General features: G+C 36.0%; 1 protein-coding gene across 1 annotated transcript in view; it reads left to right on the forward strand.

Moving 5' to 3' along the window:
- The window catches only part of YME1L1 (YME1 like 1 ATPase), a 54,629-nt gene extending 33,246 nt beyond the window's left edge, over nucleotides 1–21,383 (forward strand). Inside the window, exons 9-19 of the mRNA XM_058532677.1 lie at nucleotides 3,851–3,941; nucleotides 7,546–7,698; nucleotides 8,254–8,386; nucleotides 9,195–9,257; nucleotides 10,291–10,403; nucleotides 11,843–11,998; nucleotides 12,585–12,736; nucleotides 13,659–13,785; nucleotides 14,084–14,157; nucleotides 14,828–14,914; nucleotides 17,214–21,383. Coding sequence (XP_058388660.1) covers nucleotides 3,851–3,941; nucleotides 7,546–7,698; nucleotides 8,254–8,386; nucleotides 9,195–9,257; nucleotides 10,291–10,403; nucleotides 11,843–11,998; nucleotides 12,585–12,736; nucleotides 13,659–13,785; nucleotides 14,084–14,157; nucleotides 14,828–14,914; nucleotides 17,214–17,357 — 1,293 coding nt within the window. The 3' untranslated portion in view covers nucleotides 17,358–21,383. The remainder of the gene's footprint in view (nucleotides 1–3,850; nucleotides 3,942–7,545; nucleotides 7,699–8,253; nucleotides 8,387–9,194; nucleotides 9,258–10,290; nucleotides 10,404–11,842; nucleotides 11,999–12,584; nucleotides 12,737–13,658; nucleotides 13,786–14,083; nucleotides 14,158–14,827; nucleotides 14,915–17,213) is intronic.
- The last annotated feature ends 251 nt before the right edge of the window (nucleotides 21,384–21,634 follow it).

Raw genomic sequence — 21,634 nt, forward strand, 5'->3', positions numbered from 1 at the left:
GTGAGAGATGTCCAAATGGAGGTGTTGAGTAAGCACATGGATGCACCATGTTGGAGTTCCCGGGAGAGGTCTGAGGTAGAGATGGAAATTGTAATAGAGATTATGTTTAGATATGTTAAGTCCATGTTTTTGCATGAGATCACCAGCAGGTGAGTGTAAGTAGAAAAGAGAAGAGGTCTAAGTACTGAGCTGTAGAGCCCTCAGGAGCAGAGGACAGAGAAGAGGAATCAGAAAAGGGGAACTGAGAAGGAGCTACCAGTGAGGTAGGTGAGGGTGGTGTTCTGGAAGAAAACGTGTCCATGATGAGAGAGTGGTCAGCTATGGGGAATGGTGTTGATGGCCTGGTGAGAATTGATTGTTCAGTTTAGCAATGGGGAGATCACTGGTGTGCTTGAGAAAGAGCAGTTTCATTGGAGTTGCAGGGGTTTAAATCCTGATTGCAATGGGTTTACCAGAGATGGAAGGAGATGAAATGGAATAGGTGATTACAGACAGTTCTTGCATTTTGTTAGAAGGCTATCACAGACAATTCATCTGTTAGAACAGGAAATAAAGTAGACATACTGGTAAACTGGTAGGTGGGGTATATATGGTGGGGGGGGGTGTGAAAGTTCACTGACAGTGAAGTCAGAATCGAAGTCATGAGCAGAGAGAATGTATGGAAAGAAGAAGAGGGATGAGTGATTTATGGAGGAGATGTGGAATTGTGTAGAAAGGAGAGAATGAATGGATTAGGGAAATAAAATATGACTGCTGGGCCTGCTTGAAGTTTGGGATCGTGAGTTTATATTGAGACCAGTCAGCGTGAGTGTTTTTTTCTTCTACTGATTGACAAGCAGGAGAGAAAGCATAATAATAGTGTTTTATTACTTGAACAGATTGTCTTATAATTTAAAGACCTGTCACTAAGGAATGTGTTCAAGTAGAGGCTGGGTTGTTGTCTTTGAGGAATGTTTGGAAGAAAATCTTCCTGCAGGAGGGACTTGAAAGCCCTGACTTCTAAGGACTCGTCCAACTCTGAAGAGGCTGGTTATGTTACTGTTTCTGCTCGTCCTCTTTGCACACTCTGTTTTCTGTTGATAAGTAAACATTTGCTTTCAGCCTTGACTGTTGGAGAACAAGGCATTGGGAGTCGTTATGGTGGTTCCACACCAAGCGGTCCTTTTCATTCCTTTGCAGTTTAAATAGCTGTGAACCCTGGTGGAACTGTGAAAGGGGAACAGTGGAGGAAGAGGCTGGCGCAGTGACTATTTGAAAACTAGACGCATCAGTGCGGAGGGCCCTGCTCATTCTGTTTGAGGTCTGCAGTCAGAGAGCCTGCTTACACTGAACTTGCGCTAAGGCCGTGGTCAGCGAGGCATTCGTACTTTCTCCCCGCTGTGTGTATACTTCATTACTCAATATACCACACTTCTTTTTTGGATGCGGCCATTTGGAGTACAAAACTAAGGAAGATATGCTGATAACAAACATTAGAGAAGGGGGACATCACAAGGTAGATCCTCACAAAGGTTTCCATGCTAACGTGAATAAATGTTATCTTGAGATAAAATCTAAATTTATATAGAGCAAAGTAATTCAGTAGCATTTACCATAATAGCTATGCCACTAAGGTGCACCTGTGATCAATTTTACCAAGCCTTAAAGAGGTTGTAGAGGAATGTCATTTCTTTGCCCAGAACTCCTGAACATATAGGGATACTTTTGTATATAGCCACCGTGAAAATAGTCATGAGGGCTTTGATAACTTCATTCACTGCATTGATCCCCTTAACCCTGTTTTCCTCCATAGATTTTATGTTCCTCTACTGGGAATTCTCTTGCCACAGAGGTTGGGAGAGAAAATGTATTCTGAATAGATGACGTTTACTCTTTTCCTTTTTGCCTCCAATTTAAAATTATTCTTACCTTGACCAAATGTATTTTGGTCTTCTTTTAGTATACGGATTTCTTTGAATATTTAAAAAAATTCTTTTGATAGCCCAGCCAAATCTTTTTTTAAACATAAATTTTATTGAAGCTTAACATTCACACAGAAATGCACAAATCGTAAATGTATACCTCAATCAATTTTCACACATAGCTTTGAACATGTCTGTGTTATCAGCACCCAGCTCAGGAAACAGAACACCAGAACCTGCCTAGGGCCTCTTTCTAGTTACTGTCTTTTCATATCCCATGAGTAATCATTGTCTTGTCTACTACTATATATTAGTTTGGCCTGTTTTTGATTTTTGTATAAATGTAACACACCTAGTATGTATGGCTTCTTTCACCCAACATGATGTTTGTGAGATCCATCCGTGTTATATGGAGCGGTAGTTCATTCATCCTCACTGCGTAGTATTCTATGAATACCCCAATACTGTATATTTATTCTACATTAGGTGGACATTTGGGTTCTGTCTAGTTTGAGCTCAAATACTCCTGCTGTGAACGTTCTTGTACAGGTCTCTTGGTGAGCATATGGTTACATTTCTCCTGGGCCTAGGAGTGGACAAAGCTTTGCTTTTAACCATTAACTTTATAAACATTTTAGTAATTTTAATAATTTAATCAGAATAACTTTAAAGACCATTTCAAGCTTAAGAAAAAACGTGCTTATTCTTTAACAATTGTATATTTCCTGGAAATAGTCTTGGGAAATTTTCTACAAGTCTAAGATAGTCATAAGTTTAATTTTAGATTTCCAGAATGCCCTTTGGCCCAGAGATATGTTTCATGTTTTACTACACTCCTTCCCAGGTAGTTTTTTTAACCCTGCCCAGTGTACTTCAGTTCTTTTTTGTCACTGAGAGCTATTTAAAGTTGTCTGATGTGAGGTTGCAAACTGACTGCCACTGAGCTGAATTGGATTAACAAATGTATTAGTTGGCCAGAGTAATTTAAGATAAATGAATATAAATAAGTACGCACGCAAACACATTTTTAATTTAAATTGGTAGCCAACATTTTTAAATTAGAAGATTTCACCCACATAAAAATTTCTGGTTTTTCCTTAGAAAATTAAAAGTCTGGAGCACTAGGTGTCTGTTCCTTGGTAGAGCCAAGTCGTGGCTGTTGTCCTCTTGAAGGGACTATTGCTTTTCAGTTCAGCTTATTGCCATCACTGTTGTTTTACACCTGGCCTTCTGCACTCAATTTTTGGTTTCATTCTGGCCCTAGGTATTTGCATTTGTGACTTCTAGTTGTATGCAAACTAGGAGAATTGCTCACCATTTCTGACAGGTAGCTTTCTTATTCTTATATCAGAGTTTTTAAAGTTTAGCTAATGTTCTACTTGCCATCTTTGTTGGCCTGATTGGGCTTTATTCTTGCCAAGGATCGCAGTTCTGCAAAATTTTATATTTTGGGAATTAAATCTTCTAAACATTTTTTTACCACAGCCATTTACAAAACAATATCAGTACACTATAGCTTAATTTTAGTTTTTATCTTTTGGCTTTTGTTAGGAACTGAATCATTTATAATCTACAAGTAATTCCTTATAATGAAAACAACCTTATAATGAATCACAAATTAATGTTATAACTTAAACACAGACTCCCTTATCATTAATACATAGTAAGTCCACATAATTTGCTCTTGAAACTTATAACCAGGTCCAAAAAGTTGTGGATTTGAAACTTGCTAGGTGACTGTTTGTATCAAGTGCCACTGACACATTTAACTAGAATTTTGAATGTAACAGTCCTTGTTAACTGGGGGAAGCACTATTTCTTGAAAATATAAGAAGTTAAAAATGGTTTTTGTTGTGATATGTAAGATGATTTTTCATAATTGAAAATAAGGGTTAGGAGAAAAGCCTTTGTGTGTGCATTAAATTATTTTGTAAATTGTGTCACTTTAGGTGGAGGAAGCTAAACAAGAATTACAGGAAGTTGTTGAATTCTTGAAAAATCCACAAAAATTTACTGTGCTTGGGGGTAAACTTCCAAAAGGTAAGATATCTTCCCTTTACCATGACTTGACATCAGAAAATACTATATTACTAATTTAATTTTTATCAGATTTAATGATTAAAATTTAGTTCTTAATTGCTATTTTAGAAATAAGTTCTCATTCCGAACATACCATTCTATAACTTTTTTTTTTGGTAGTTTAAAACTTTGCTATAATTTCAAACTTTAAGTTTCAAGAATAGTACAGTGAAGTCTCTCTATACTCTTAACCCAGACTCAACAGTTTTTTAACATTTTGTCCCATTTATTTATTCACTTTCTTTACATACATGTAATTTTTTAACTATTTGAGAATAAGTTGTAGACATTTTGCTCCTTCACCCCTAAATACCTCATTGTGTATTTCCTAAGAATAATAATATTCTTTTTAAATAACTCCAGTACAGTTATTAAAATCAGTAAATTTAACATGAATCCAAAACTGTTATCAAATTCAGTCATATTCAAATACACTAGTTCCCCCTTATCCATGGTTTCTGTTACCCATGGTCAACCACAGTCTGAAAACATTAAATGGAAAATTTCAGAAATAAACAGTTCATAAGTTTTAAATTGAATGATGTTCTGAGTAGCATGATGAAATCTTGCGCCATCTTGTTCCATCCCACCTGGGATGTTAATCATCTCTTTGTCTAGCATACCCACGCTGTATGTGCTACCTGCCAGTTAGTCACTTAATAGCCATCTCAGATCAACTGTCAATATCACAGTGCTTATGTTCAAGTCACCCTTATTTTACTTAATAATGGCCCCAAAGTGCAAGTGATGCTGGCAATTGACATATGCCAAAGAGAAGACATAAAGTGCTTCCTTTAAAGTGAAATGGTTCAAGTTATTGACTTAAGGAAAGAAAATTTGTATGCTGAGGTTGCTAAGATCTGTCGTAAGAATGAATATTCTATCTGTGAAATTGTGAAGAAGGAAAAAGAAATTTACGCTACTTTTGCTGTTGTACCTCAAACTACAAAAGTTATGGCCATAGTACATGACAAGTGCTTAGTATAGGAGAAGCATAGTATATATAGGGTTTGGTACTATCGGTGGTTTCAGGCATCCACTGGGGGTCTTGGAACATTTCCCCCTTGAATAAGCGGGGATTACTGTATCAGCAGTTGTCCCAATAATATCCTTTGTAGCGAGGTCCCCCCGTCTCCCACATCCACCCCAGGTTCAGGACCCAATCTAGGTTCACACATAATATTTAATTTTTTTTTTAATCTGAAAAAACTTCCTCAGCCTTTTTTTAGGGGGTGGATCTTTTATGATCTTAACAGTCGTGTAGAGTATACACTATTTGTAGACTGTTCCTCAGTTTGGCTTAGATAAAAAAACTTTCTCATAATTACTCAATATGATTTTTAATTACTGTGATACTGTGATTTATAATAAGAAATACATATTTGGTCTTTGTCCCCTTTTCTGGCACAGAACTCCTAAAACTCTTGGAATTTCATAAATGATGAGAGTGATAAAAAGTGTCTTTTGTTGTGTTAACGAGGTGACTTTGGGAACACACCTAAAGATGAGAACTGTTTGCCAGGAGAGCCAGCCATGTGATTAGAGGGTTGGAACTTTCAGTCCCACCCAGGGGAGAGGGACTGAAGATTGAGCTTAATCGCCAAATGGCCAATGATTTAATCAATCGTGCCTAAATAATGAAGCCTCCATTAAACCCCAGAAGGATTGGGTTCGGAGAGCTTCGGGCTTGGTGAACATGTGGAGATATAGATGGAGTGTGCCTGGAGAGGACAAAGAAACTCCACGCCCCCTTTCCCTTCCCTTTCTCTATATATCTCCTCCATCTGGCTGTTCCTGAGTTATATCCTTTTATAATAAACTGGTAATCTAGTAAGCAGAATGTTTCTCTGAGTTCTGTGAGCTGCTCTAGCAAATTAATTGAACCCAAGAAGGAGGTTGTTGGAACCTCCAATCTATAGCTTGTTGGTCGGAAGCACAGGGAACAACCTGGACTTGCAACTGGTGGCTGAGGTTGGGGGGAGGGGCAGTCTTGTGGGACCCAGCCCTTAATCTGTGGGATCTGATGCTATCTCCAGGCAGGTAGTGTCAGAATTAAGTTGATTTGTAGGAAACCTAGCTGGTGTCGGCGAATTGCTTGCTGGGGGGGCGTGGCACCCGTTGAAATTGGGTACAGAATTGTAATGATATTATGATGTCCTGCTGCTATATGGTTTTACTGTATTTAACCATTTATATTGAACTTTTAAATTGTTTTCAATGTTTTGCTATTAAAATTAGTACTGTGATGATAATCTTAATTTCTCAAAGCTTTGCCTACATGCTTAATTATTTCCTTAGAATAAATTTTAGATTTATTAATGTATTATTCATAGATTATTCTAGATTCTAATTGTAGAAATGGAATTGGTGAGTTAAAGGGGCCACTCCTATTTAAGTCTTGTTTTTATACCTCTGAGTATCTCTACTGAGAATGTTTAGTAGTATATAAACGTGTTTGCCTGAACCTTTGCTAATTTAGGGTTCATTTATTAAATCAATACTATAATATCATTGAGAGCATGTTTAAAACCATAAAAATAGTTAACATTCTTGGGGCCGGCCTGGTGGTGCAAGCGGTTAAGTGCAAGCGCTCCGCTGCGGCGGCCCGGGGTTTTGCTGGTTTGGATCCCGGGCGCGCACCGACACACCGCTTGGCAAGCCATGCTGTGGTGGCGTCCCATATAAAGTGGAGGAGGATGGGCATGGATGTTAGCCCAGGGCCAGTCTTCCTCAGCAAAAAGGGAGGATTGGCAGATGGTAGCTCAGGGCCGATCTTCCTCACAAAAAAAAAAAGTGACCTTCTTTCTTTCTGACTACAAGGAATATTTTATAAATTTTTGGAAAAATCCTCAGATACCAAGATAAAATCTACAGAAATTGATAAATAATGATTTAAAGCAGTTAGGAATCACAGTAATGTGGCAATACTAGGAGAGTCTTAAGGGTATTATGAAAAACTTACTGTTATTTTGACATTTTTCAAACATATGGAAAAGCTGGAAAGAAAGCTGTAGATTTTAACTACATTGCATCTAAATACTTTATTGTGCATCACTTAAGAATAAGGACATTGTCCTAAATAAACACAATAATTTATCCTACCAAATAAAATTAAACACTATTTCCTTAATATCATGTACTCTACAGTCTTTTTTAAATTTTTCACCAAATGTCCCTAGAATTTTTTTTTAATATTTTTTCTGGAAGAGCATCAAGTCAAGGTTCGTGCATTACATTTGGTTGTTTAGTCTCTTAATTTGTTTTTATGTGAATTGTATCTTATCTGTTTAGTGATAAATGTTTATATTCCTTTCCCTCAAGATTCTGTCTTGTCTGTGGCTGATGTGTAAACCAGGATTTAAATGATACAGGAAAATCAGTTATGGAGAAGATCATGAAGTGAATCATTAATAGAGACAAATATGTTATGCTCCGTTTCACAACATTGGTCTTTGATATGTCTTCAACCTCAAAATTGTGTAAATTAATAATTATTTGGTTTATAGGTTCATATCAGCGTTGGCTTATTTTAATTTGAATCATTCTTGTTTACTTTTTCTTTTAGGAATTCTTTTAGTTGGACCACCAGGGACAGGAAAGACACTTCTTGCCAGAGCTGTGGCCGGAGAAGCCGATGTTCCTTTTTATTATGCTTCTGGATCAGAATTTGATGAGATGTTTGTGGGTGTGGGAGCCAGCCGTATAAGAAATCTTTTTAGTACGTTTTAATGTATCTTTCACACAATACAAAATTTTCTTAATTTTAGGGGAAGAGGGTTTCTTACCCTTTCTTTGCTTCTTGAATATGATTGATAGTAAGCTGAAACAGCCATTGTGCGGTTCTGGTTTCAGATAACTTAATGCGTGAGCTAAAACAGAACTGTACATTTTTTTCCAAATAGAAGAGCTAGCAGAAGTGCTAGATGAGGTGTAGGACTGCTGAAAAGCTTTTTTTTTTTTCATTTTATTCATTAATACTGCACTATGTAATTAAAGAGTATTTAGCCTCAAACCTGATTGTATATGATATTTGTATAGTTAGGAAGGATGAATACTCAATTCTTTTTATTTTATATCATTTTGTATGGTATAGTTGTTTTTCTTCTGAGGCCATTGTTTTTAAATTAGTAAAAAAAAAAGAACAACTTTGTGTATTTTCTCCCTAATGAATGTCTTTTATGGCTTTTGACAGTCTTACAAGCTTTTAATATGTAAGGCTTTGTTCAAAAACTGTCGATTTCAAAACTAATTTGAATCTTTTCTGGTTTTATAGGGGAAGCAAAAGCAAATGCTCCTTGTGTTATATTTATTGATGAATTAGATTCTGTTGGTGGGAAGCGAATTGAATCTCCAATGCATCCATATTCAAGGCAGACTATAAATCAACTTCTTGCTGAAATGGATGGGTAATTGAATCTTCCTCTGTCTCTGGAATATGGTGATATTTTTGGTAACATTCTAGAGATATGAAAAACATCATATTTAAAGGCAACAGAATAGTCCCTTGTGTAAGAAGTTAAGAAAAGCTCTTCTCAGTATTGTATTGTTTCCATTACGAGTGGGATAAAGATGTGTCAACTCCTCTTCATTGTGATATTTACACCTTTTCTCATTTATTATATCATACTTATGACAGGAAAGCAGTGATTCCAGCTGAGACTAGTGGTCTACTTAGAGCTGTAAAGGGGAGAGTACGCTGGTTCCCACATAATCTGTGACTAGCTTTGAGTGTTTTGGGAGATTAAAAAGCTTGCATCAGTTTTCATAATGTAAAAAAGCAAGAGGTGGAGTTGCTTTGAAAGAAGTAAAAATGTCTCTTAAAGTCATACGCAACATTTTGGAAACAAATAGGAAGTCTAGAAGCAAATAATTTGAATTGGTAAACTTGAAAATAATTTTTCAAAAATTAGTCAGGTAACCAAGCTTTCTATGACATCATTCCTTCCTAAGTAGAACAAAGACTGTGGAGGTATGTAATAACAGATGATTTGGGGATTTATTATTAGCAGTGTTATTGAAGTGCACTGGCCGGACATCTGTTCCTTTTAAAAAACAATTAGGGATGCCTTATCATTTTGGTCATGAAAAAGATCCCTTTTCTTTGCTGTTGTTAAGATTAACGATAAACAGTTTTGTGTAGAGCGTTTCTATATGTTTTAACTTTTTCTAGTTGTTTTAACTTTCAGTGAAAAGCTACTTTTTTAAAAAAAACAGGTTTAAACCCAATGAAGGAGTTATCATCATAGGAGCCACAAATTTTCCAGAGGCATTAGATAAGTAAGTATCAAAAGAAAATTTTTGTCAAGTACCGATACGTGGTAGAACATGAATAAATTTTAAAAACATTGTGCTAAAAGTCCATCACAAAACATCACATGTTATGTTACTCCGTTTATATGGAATGTCTAGAATAAGCAAATCCATAGCGACAGAAAGTAGATTAGTGATTAGCGGGAGGCTGGGGAGAATGGGGAGTGACTGCCAGTGGATATGGTATTTCTTTTTGGGGGGATGAAAATATTCTAAAGTTAGATTGTGGTGATGGTTGTATAACTATAAATATTAAAAACCACTTTAAATTCTCTGATATGTGAATTCTGTCTCAATAAAGCTGTTAAAAGAATCTTTTGGGCTGGCCTGGTGGCATAGTTGTTAAGTTCAGCATGCTCTGCTTGGCAGCCCAGGTTCGGTTCCTGGGCATGGACCTACACCACTCAGCCATGCTGTGGTGGTGACCCACATAGAAAATAGAGGAAGATTGGCCAGAGATGTTAGCTCAAGATGAATCTTCTTCAGCACAAAAAAAAAAAAAAGAAGAATCTTCTGACTACTTATATCATAAAATTTTGGGGAGTGGGAGAGCATTTTTAAAATAAAATTTACTATAATAGATTTTTGTTGATTTTATTATAGAAGTTACTCATATTTTCATTCTAGTAGTCTTTTTCTTCGCCTAAGACTAGTTTAACGTATATTTCAGCAGTTAAGATGGGTGTGTAGCTCTTATAGTAGGTAGCTATAGAATTATTTGTTCCTTGACTGACTGACTTGCGTGTGTTTGTTTCTGAGGGATGTGTGCTCTCTAGATGCACACGTATGAACCTTTGTTCTGCCTTCTGGTTATTGAAACTGTTATCTGAACCATGTTTTACAAGGAACTATCTATATGATCATTTATGTTCAAAACTCCATCTACCCTCTGGTTGCCATTGTCTTTCCATCCTCCCTTTAGTGTGTCCATCCTGTTTAACCTGACCTTCTGCATAGTCAGCTTATTAATTTATATTTTCTTTTTGTATCCTCCTTTTAGCGCCTTAATACGTCCTGGTCGTTTTGACATGCAAGTTACAGTTCCAAGGCCAGATGTAAGAGGTCGAACAGAAATTTTAAAATGGTATCTGAACAAAATAAAGTTTGATCAGTGTAAGTCTAATTCCATAAAACAAACATCATCTCTATAAAATGGTAATATATCAACCTACCTTGTTTGTGGTCCTTACTGGATAAATGTCGTAAAAGACCAGTTCCTTTATATGTCCTTTTTTCTTTCCATTTATACGTCCTTTTAAAAAAGTCTGTACCTTATTTAGTGTGTATCCAGGAGATTCTGTCATTTTGAATCCTGATTCTAAACAATGTTTCCTTTAGAGTATTCAGATAGATAATATTTGAAGATGAATATATGTATAAATGTTTTTTAAGGTGAATGTAACATAAATAATAGAAAAAGCACCTGTATATCATGAACACTGTACCTTATGATATAGTCACTTTGGGGCTGAAAGAGGGGAAAGCAAACTGGAAAACAAAACACATGGAAATATTATGGAGTCATGTGAGTAATGAAAGCAGCTATTTAAGCTACAGTATTTTCAAAGATAGCTGAATCAGTTCATAAAACCAAATACATTTCCTATAAATAAGGGGAGCTTTTATTTCCAAAATATTTCAAGGTGAAATTCAGAAAACAAAATGTTGTCTATGAGTATGCTTTTTCAGTTCGTGTTTAGGCTAATAACGATGTAAGTCATAATTGAAAGTTTATAAATCATATCTGGCAACTCTACATTTCTTTGTTTTTCACGATTATTTAAGTATAATAACTTTTGTGGGGGCCAGCCCGGTGGCGCAAGCCATTGAGTGCCCGTGCTCCGCTGTGGTGGCCCGGGGTTCACTGGTTCGGATCCCAGGCGTGCACCGACGCACTGCTTGTTAAAGCCGTGCTGTGGCGGCGTCCCATATAAAGTGGAGGAAGATAGGCACGGATGTTGGCCCAGGGCCAGTCTTCCTCAGCAAAAAAAAAAAAAAAAAAAAAGGATTGGCATCGGATGTTAGCTCAGGGCTGGGCTTCCTCTCACACACACACAAAAAAGAACTTCGTGATTTGTCCCAATGGCAATTTTTTTTTTTTTTTTTTTTGTGAGGAGATCAGCCCTGTGCTAACATCCGCCAATCCTCCTCTTTTTTTTTTTTTTTTTTGCTGAGGAAGACGGCCCTGGGCTAACATCTGTGCCCATCTTCCTCCACTTGATATGGGACGCCGCCACAGCATGGCTTGCCAAGCAGTGCGTCGGTGCGCGCCCGGGATCCGAACCAGCGAACCCCGGGCCGCCGCAGCGGAGCGCGCGCACTTAACCGCTTGCGCCACCGGGCCGGCCCCCCCAATGGCAATTTTAATGACATGTTTATTGGCAGTGTTGGCTTTTCTCCCTTAGAATTTAGTAATGTAAGTTTATTTTGTGGTTTCATTAAAATAAATATTCTAAATTATAGTTCACGATATCAGTATTATTTCTTTTGTAATGTGATTTCTTTGTGAAGAGCTAGTTTTAGAGTTTTGATAGCGGGTTGTATCTACACAGCTGTTGATCCAGAAATCATAGCTCGAGGTACTGTTGGCTTTTCTGGAGCAGAGTTGGAGAACCTTGTGAATCAAGCTGCATTAAAGGCAGCTGTTGATGGAAAAGAGATGGTTACCATGAAGGAACTAGAGTTTTCCAAAGATAAAATTCTAATGGGTAGGTTTTTTTTTTCCTATCTTAATACTATTCATTATGTTAGAGAATAAATTCTTTTTGAGAGAGTTTATGAAAAAGAAAGGTATAGGAACATGAAAATATATACTCAAAAATAGCAACACAATTTAGCCTCTTCCAGAACAAATATATTATAGCTTATGAGTACATTGTTTGGGGGTGGGGGGGGCCCATTTGTTTCCTGTTATCTGAATTGCTGATAAAAGAATAATTAATTTTATTTCATCTCAATATTTAATTTTGATTTTAAATCTTGAATTGGTTTCAAAACAGGTTATTTATGACATTCTTGTTAAATTGGAAGTTTATTTTCTAGAAATAGAATTAAGCTTTCCCTCTTGATATAAGGATTCAGATGATAGTTCTTACAGTTTTGATTTTCAGTTGACAGATTGTTGTGGTTTATGTGTTGTAGGGTGAATTCTACTCATTTTTTAAACTTTTACTGTTTAAAATATTTAATAATGATATATATTACTCTAAGAATGACTTGAAGGCAAATGGGTTTCATTCATTTCAGTATACCTTCCTTAAGGAGAATTTTACTTAATTAAAATTTTATCCTTAGGGCCTGAACGTAGAAGTGTGGAAATTGATAACAAAAACAAAACCATCACAGCTTATCATGAGTCTGGTCACGCTATTATTGCATATTACACTAAAGATGCAATGCCTATCAACAAAGCTACGATCATGCCACGAGGGCCAACACTTGGACATGTAAGTGTCTTGTAGTTTTTTCTTTTCTTTCAAATAGTACTCCCCAAAGCTTAAGTAGGAAATTGCCAATGAAACATTTAAAAAGAAAATTCAGCTATTTCCTAAGTTTATCGATACTTGCTTTAACTTCCTGAACCATCTTGAAATCAGAGATACTTGTGAACTTTGTCTTCTAATAAAGAATATTGTCTTAATATTTCAGATATTGCATATTTACATTATGAAATTTAATTCAGGAATGACAGCAGTATACTTCTTAAATATGTAATTGTTCTTTTCCTGCCAAGAAGAAATTGTGTAGCATAGTGACTGGTTCAATACTTCTGAGAGTTTTCTTTTTAAGTATTAGTTTTGTTCTCATATCTTTCTTTTTTTTAAACTATTTTTTTTGTTCTCTGAATGCTCTTTTTTTAATTAATTAATTAATTATTTTTTTTGCTGAGGAAGATTGGCCCTGAGCTAACAGCCATGCCCATCTTCCTCTACTCTTATATGTGGGATGCCTGCCGCAGCATGGCTTTATTCACAGTGCACATGTCCGCGCCCGGGATCCGAACCCGTGAACCCCGGGCTGCTGAAGCAGAGAGCATGAACTTAACCACCATGCCACCAGGCCGGCCTCCACATATCTTTCTAATTATAGACATTTTAAACATTTTTGTGCAACTAGAGAGAAAACAGTGCTGTTGCAGCATTATCTACCTCTTATTTATAAAATGCACTTTTGCTGTGTAAAGAATTTTCCTTATTTTGTCAATTGCTGGTTTTGTCATCAGTCACTGACGACCGTCTCTGCTAAATGCCCTTGAGCTTTCAGCATCGGGGTGTCGTCAGGTGGTGAGAGACCCGTGGTCATTCTGCTTGTTAATATAAGTGTTTCCAACCTGTGTCTGAGGTTTTTCTCTGTTTTTCAATTGTCTAGGTGTCCCTGCTGCCTGAGAATGACAGATGGAATGAGACCAGAGCTCAGCTGCTTGCACAAATGGATGTTAGTATGGGAGGAAGAGTGGCCGAGGAGCTCATATTTGGAACTGATCATATTACAACAGGTTGGCTATAAAGCATGGCTTTCATTCAAATTGTGTTGGTTGGTTTAAAGATATTTTTTAAAATTGAGTTTATGTATATTTTTATTTTATTTATTTATTTATTTTATTGAAGTATAGTTGGCATACAATATTGTATTAGTTTCAGGTGTACAACATAGTGATTGGACATTTATTTACATTCCAAATGATCACCCTGATGGGATTAGTTACCATCTGTTGTCATACAAAGTTATTGCAATATTATTGACTATATTCTCTGTGCTGTACATTACATTCTGTGTATATTTTAAAATTTTAGGTGCTTCCAGTGATTTTGATAATGCAACCAAAATAGCAAAGCGGATGGTTACCAGATTTGGAATGAGTGAAAAGGTAATAACTAATTTTAATCCTTCCTCATGTATCAAATGATAATGTGCCAGGTGTCTCTTGGTGAGAGTGTTCTCGTAAATTGATAACGTTTGTTTTTCCTCTGTCCCATTCCAAATGGATTTGACGCAGCTTATTCTAAACTAAACGTTATTTTCTAAGAAATAAAATGTAGCATTCTCTTTCCATTCTAGTTGCTCGAACAGTAACAGTTATTACTCCATGAATTAACAAAATTATAAGATAAAATCGTTAGCCTTTTCTATTCGTATGACATAAAAGACGTACTTGTTGAGCTTGCTCACTTTGCCCTTTCCACATATTTCATGTTCTTACATTGTCACTGTGGTTCCATTGAAGCAATTCTATTACTCTGTGAATTGTGGATTTCTAGACTTGGAGTAGCTGCCAGCGCTTTCTAAGAAGGTACCCAGAAGCATACTTAGGATGTAAAATTTTCTCTCTTGCTCACACTTTTAATTTTAGTATTATACTTTGATATACTTTGAGAGGAGTTATGAAATTTCTTTGCCCTCAAGGGCATTTTTATATGTATTTCTTACTTGCCCCCCATGATATTTATTTCTTTATGTATAGGATAGTACTTCCTCTGTTACATTTATTAGTGTTTTCAGGTTTTTCTGTTCAATTTCTTTCTTCTCATTGGTTTTAGCTTGGAGTTATGACCTACAGTGATACAGGAAAACTGAGTCCAGAAACTCAATCTGCTATTGAACAAGAAATCAGAATCCTTCTAAGGGTAATGACCATATTTTTCTATGCTTATTTATCTATTTAGTCATTATATGCCTAAAAAGCTGGGTGCTTACAAAATAGCTGAAGGCCCTCTGTTCTTTAGAAATGTCACTCTATTAGCAGATGCACCATTGCAGCCGTGATTTAAATATGTTGTTAGGGAACCTCTGGTCATAGACTGGATCTTTACTTTATTCTGGCCATAGGCTAAGAACAGTTTATATCTGTGATTATAAAGATGTAATTCTACTTTAGCTGCAAAACCATAATAGGTATTAGAATGGGGGATGTTGAGTATTGATTCTCTATTGCTTTTCCACTCTGACATATTTATTCAACAAATAGTGTTATTTGCTTTGTGCCTAGCAGTGCTGAGAATACAGAATAAGCCAAATAAAATCCTTTTGACTACAGTGTCCAATAGAGATTAGGGTAAAGGAATGTGAGAGAGTAAAGTCAGTGAGATCAGTTAGTACTGTGGTAATCCAGTCATGGTATAATGCTTGCTTGGATCAGGGTGGTGAAAGTAGAAAGTGAGAAACGTGAGTGGGTTCAGAAGATACCGGTCTAGTGAAATCAACCTGGCTTTGTGAGGTTTTGGCTGAGAGAGCAGCTAATATAAAGCCGTTAGATTTCTGCCTCATGCAAAATTTCTGAAAACTCAGAAAACAGAAGAGCAAAAATTGAATTCTTTCCTTCTGAAACGATAGATTAGAACGACAGTAGATATTTTTCCACTAGATGGAAAGCTTACATTGTTATGAAGGGGAAATGATTACTGGTTAGTACCGTTTTAGGTTAAAATGTATATGAGACTTAAAGCATAACAACCTAATGTAGTCTTCCATGTTAGGGCTTCAATCCACGAGAGTTTTAAAAGTTATTACTAATTTATCCTTGATTTTTAGCTGCAGCTTTCCATGATGTATTTCTAATATTTTATATATTTTCTTTAATTTGATTATTTTACTTGAACATGATTATGTTCACAATGTCTAATGATTATGTTCTATTTATATGACCTCTGTTTCTTGGTGTTGGTAAATTAATTTTTAAATTTTCCACTCAGTTTTATAAGGGCAAAAATATGATTAAATATGCAAATATTGGCATAGACACTGTACAGGCAAATGTTGAGACCCTGCCAAAAATGAACTGTTATAAATTATAAGTGCCGTTATTCGTGAGCTGATAAACTTAATCCAAACTCACTTTTGGAAGGACAATTGAAGAATTTAAGTGACAAACTTAAGGTGGGTTGCAAAAAAAAATTAAAATGTATGAAAATCAAGGATCATCTAATGATACTGTGTTACACTTGTCACAAATTGACAAGTGAGTCTGTTACCAAGTAAAAGAATGGAAAGGTATATCCTTTCTTGCCATTTTAGATTGAATAAATTGCTGAAATCTCAAGAGGCAAAAGGAGCAAACTTTCTTTACTTTTTAACATATATATTGAATACAGAAATAGATTTGTCTGTTCTCAGATTTAAATTATAATGTATATTTTTTATTTTATTTAATTAATTAATTAATTTATTTTTGTGAGGAAGATCAGCCCTGAGCTAACATCCGTTGCCAATCCTCCTTCTTTTGCTGAGGAACATTGGCCCTGGGCTAACATCCGTGCCCATCTTCCTCTACTTTCTGTGGGACACTGCCATAGCATGGCTTGACAAGCAGTACGTCGGTCCTCGCGCAGGATCCAAACCTGCGAAGCCCGCGCCCCTGGAGCTGAGCGTGCGAACTCAACTGCTATTTCACCCGGCTGTCCCCTATTTTTATTTTTTTAAGTAGCTTTTTGTCTAAGTAGTCCTCAGTTATCCGAGTGATAGATTTTGAGGTTAAAAATAGAGCATTTGAGGGGCCGGCCTGGTGGCGCAAACGGTTAAGTGCGCCCGCTCCGCTGTGGCGGCCCGGGGTTCGCCAGTTTGGATCCTGGGCGTGCACTGACACACTGCTTGCCAAGCCATGCTGTGGCGGCATCCCATATAAAGTGGAGGAAGATGGGCACGGATGTTAGCCCAGGGCCAGTCTTGCTCAGCCAAAAAAAGAGGAGGATTGGCAGATGTTAGCACAGGGCTGATCTCCTCACAAAAAAAACAAAAAACAAAAAACGAGAGCGTTTGAGAGTATGAAATAATTGTCTTTGTGAACCAAGCTTTTAAATATTTTTATCTGTCGTACATAGAAATCAGCAGATTTCACATTTTTTAGGATACGTAAAAATTTTTTTCTTTTCTCATTTATGGTTTTTGCTTCTCCTAAGTTTTCTGCTTCTTACATATCTGCTATTTCAGGACTCATATGAACGAGCGAAACATATCTTGAAGACTCATGCAAAAGAGCATAAGAATCTGGCAGAAGCTTTATTGACCTATGAGACTTTGGATGCCAAGGAGATTCAAGTTGTTCTTGAGGGGAAGAAATTGGAAGTGAGATGATAACTCTCTTGAAATGGAGGCATTGCTGGTTTTATTGCAAGAATATAAGTATCATTGCAGTAATCTCCTTTTGCAATGCTTTTCTCCCATTCTTGACTTGATATCACTCAAGAGTGTGAAATACTTTGTTGATATTTGTCACAGTTATCTAATTATGGTTATTCTCATGATGGACACCTACTGCAAATAGCAAACATATTAAAGAAAATAAAGAACTATCAGGATTGAAAACAGCTTGTTTGAAAATGTCAATCAGTTATTAAGTTGAAAATAAGTAATGATTTTATGGGTGGTTATTGTACTAGATGTGAATAAAAATTGTGCCTTTAGCTCCTGGGAAGTATTTTTAGTTAGCAAAGTAAAATTGTTGAAGGGTTGTCTTTATTTCTAGATCATACCATTGATCTTTGATAAAGAAATGATGCTATTTGGCTGTTGGTAAACCATATTTCTACGTACATCAGTGGAAACTTCATTAAGATGCACTTAATCATGCTCCACATTGACCATATATAAAATGGTTTTTAAAAATCTAAGAGTAGAGAATTGTAAACGTACAGATAGAATCAGGATTTAAATGATTCTAACCTTTTAAAAATGCATCTTGCATTTATTTTCACAGTGTTTTTTTAAAACATTACTATCACTCTAATGACATTTATTTTATAGCAGCAGTATTTTGTTAATTAAACAAGTAACACACTTCAAATTCATATAGTTATGCTTGGTATTGAAAGCAAAATAGAACCAAAAAGTCAGTCCCTTCAAAGTGAACTTTTGAATTACCCTGTGTTAGAAATGGAAAGTTGTGTTTACCTTTCCTTCAGATTTTGTGAATATGAATGTGTTGTTACAGGCTTTACAGATGAATTTACTTAACTCAATAGAGTAATTATTTTAGAGGACATTGTATTGGTTTTACAACCAAATTATATTCTTGATGTGATTTTATTAAAATTACATACAGTTTTCTAATAACTTTTATGCTGGATATGGTCTTCATTGAAGAAGTTGATAGAGGGAGCTTGCTATGCACTATTTTTGCCACCTTTTTTGGTAATTTTAAATTTTTATGTACTTTCAATCTTACAGAAATGTTATCAGAATAATACAAGGCACTCCCATATACCCTTGATCCAGATTCACCAATTATTTTCATTTACCCCATTTTTTTTTATTGTGCCCCTTCCTTTCTCTTCTCCTCCCTCCCTCCCTCTCCCTTTTTCTGTGTATATGTTTATGTATGTGTGTGTACATGTCTTTGTGTGGCTGTGTGTTTTCCTTTCTCTTGGTTACTTCTAGAATTGAAATGGCTGGGTCGTGTGGTAAGTTATTGTTTAACTTTTTAAGAACCTGATGAACTGTTTTCAAAATAACTATACAATTTTATGTTCCAACTACTAATGTATGATGGTTCCAGTTTCTCCACATCTTCTACTGTACTTCTTGTAGTCTGTCTTTTTGATAAGGCTATTCTAGTGGGTATGAAGTAGTATCTCACTGTGGATTTAATTTACGTTTCTCTAGGACTAGTGTTGTTGAGTAGCCTCTCCTATGCTATTGGCCATTTGTGTATCTTCTTTGGAGAAATGTCTATTCAAATCTTTTACCCCCTTCCCCCCCTTTTTTTGGGTTGTTTGTCTTATGTGTTGTAAGAGATCATGTATTCTGAATACAAGTCTTTTTATCAAATGGATTTTGCTTTTTTTATCCAGTCTGACAATCTGTCACTTGAGTGGGGTGTTTAGTTCATTCATATTTAATATTGATATAGTTGTTTTTACATTGGCAATTTTGCTATTTCTTTTCTGTTCTCATATCTAAAGTGATCCCTCTGTTCCTCCTTTTTTGAGTTACATTTTAGTGGTTGCTCTATGGATGACAGTATGCATCTTAACTTATCACAGTCTATTTCAAAATAATACAGATTTAATTCTGGTAAAATGTGGGAACTTTATTTCTATCTCCTTTTCTTCTCTTCTTTGTGCTCTTGTTGTCATATGTTACATCTGTACATGTTAAAGCTTAACAATACAGTGACATTACTCCTGCTTTATGTAATCATATGCTCAGTCTTTATCTGGGAATGTCTTTATTTTGCCTTTGTTTTTTAAGAATCATTTTGCTGGATGTAGAATACATGGTTGACAGTTTTTTCTTTAGTCACTTTGAATATGGTATCCCACAGACCCCTGACTTGCATTATTTTTCATGAGCAGTCAGCTGTTAATTATAATTTTGGTCTTCTTTTGTAATAGGTTGTTTTTTTTCTTGCACCTTTCAAGATTTTTTTCTTAGCCTTGTCTTTTAACAGTTTGATTATAATGTGTTTAGGTGTAGCTCTCCATGTGATTTTTCCTACTTGGGATTTGTTGAGCTTTTTGGATCTGTAGATTAATGTTTTTCATCAGATTTGAGAAGTTTTGGCAATTATTTCTTCAAATATATTTATCTGTCCTTTTCTCTCTCTCTTTTCCTTGTGGGATTCTTGTCATATGTGTGTTGATACATTTGATGTTGATCTGGTGTCTGAGACTTTGTTCATTTGCTGATTCTTCAAGTTCACTGCTTCTTTCTTCTGCCATCTCAAATCCACTGAATTTATCATTTCAGAGATTGTATTTTTCAGCTCCAAGTTTCCATTTGTTCTTTCATATACTTTGTATCTCTTTATTGAGATTCTTCATGCATTACATCATTTTCATCATAGTTTTCATTAAGTCTTTAAACATGACTTCCATTAGTTCTTTGAACATGTTCATAATAGCTGCTTTTGGGTCTTTGCTAAATCCAGCACTTGGAGACACTCAGTTTCTATTTAATGCTTTTCTTCCTTAGTAAGGGTCACACTTGTTTCTTTGCTGTCTTGTTGAATTTCAGATAATGTAGCAGTTACAGATTCTGATTTTCTCCCCAGAGTGGTGTTCTTGTTTTGTTTAGTATCTTGCCTTCAGTAAATTTGTGAAGTCTGTCTCTACTACAATATGCAGCCACTTATGATATCTCTGCCTATTTTTTAAAATTTTGAATCTTGCTTCCTGAAGGTCTGTTGCATCTGCATAGCTTAGCATTATCCAAAGATTGAACAGAGGTTGTGTTCAATCCCCATCAGTCAGGCCCTCCATTCTGCTGATGGATCTGTGTGTGGAATGGTGAGTACATTTAGTATTCAGGTCATTTGCAAGACTGCCCTGGTTTTTGCTTTCTAATGAGCTTTTTTGCTTCTCCTTAGTGCATATGTGCAGGCTTTGGCAATCATAGATGTGTGGGTGGCTTGAACCAGCTTCACTTTCTGCTCTGCATGCCTCTGGTAAATCTGGAGTATATGGAGCACGTGTCAAACCCAGATGGCTGTCTTACCTCCCAGAACTTCCAGCTACTCCATTCGTTGTTTGCCCCAAACAGTTCTGCAGCCTCAGGCTAGAGAACTTTGCTTACCACTGAGATCCCCACTTTACCTTACAATGCATGGAGTCAAGTGTGTCTCTCTGGCAGTGGCAGCAAGCTCTGGCGTGGGATGTGAGGGCACACCACTACAGACTCACAATGTTCTTGCCTGAACTTCGGTGGTTTTCATGAATAAACACTTCTTAGTTTGTTGTAGATCTTCAGTTGATTTCCAGAGTACCTACATGGTAGTTTTTAAACAATTTTATCCAACTTAAGAGTTGCTGTTTTAAAAGTGGAGTTGATTGGTCAGCCTCCTCACATCATCATGCTGAAAGTAAATCTCCCTGACTTATTTTGAATCACACTCCACTCAAAACAGTTTAATAAGAATGGACTTAGGACTTGTAAACCTTTCAAAGCTATCCATTCAAAGCTACTAGTATGCCAGAGTTTCGCATGTAACCCATATCTATTAAATTGATTGCTTTTGGTAATTGATATGTTTTATTTTTAGATACTCTTTGTATTTGTTCATATTCATTTTAAAGTAAATACTGAGTTATTTCAATCCAGCAAGTTATGAGCATATTTCTTAATGTAAGTATGTAATATTTTAATAAAATATGTTGGAATGTAGACTTGATCTTTGGATTGAAAAAATAACACCTAGTTGCGGACATAAAAATTTGGAGAGTTGACACATTTGAACTGAAGATTTGATTTCTCTGCAAATTCTCCCTGCCCCCATTTTGTCACGGGTGAATCTCCATTCTTAGGCATGAATGTGATCACCCCCCTCATTTACAAGAGAAACTTAATTTAGTTCTATTATAAATGCTATGTTGTTTTCAGTCTTTCATCATATAGTATTTTAATGAGTAGCTAAT

This window comes from Diceros bicornis, chromosome 36 (genome assembly GCF_020826845.1).
Source record: "Diceros bicornis minor isolate mBicDic1 chromosome 36, mDicBic1.mat.cur, whole genome shotgun sequence".
NCBI classification, from domain to species: Eukaryota; Metazoa; Chordata; class Mammalia; order Perissodactyla; family Rhinocerotidae; genus Diceros; species Diceros bicornis.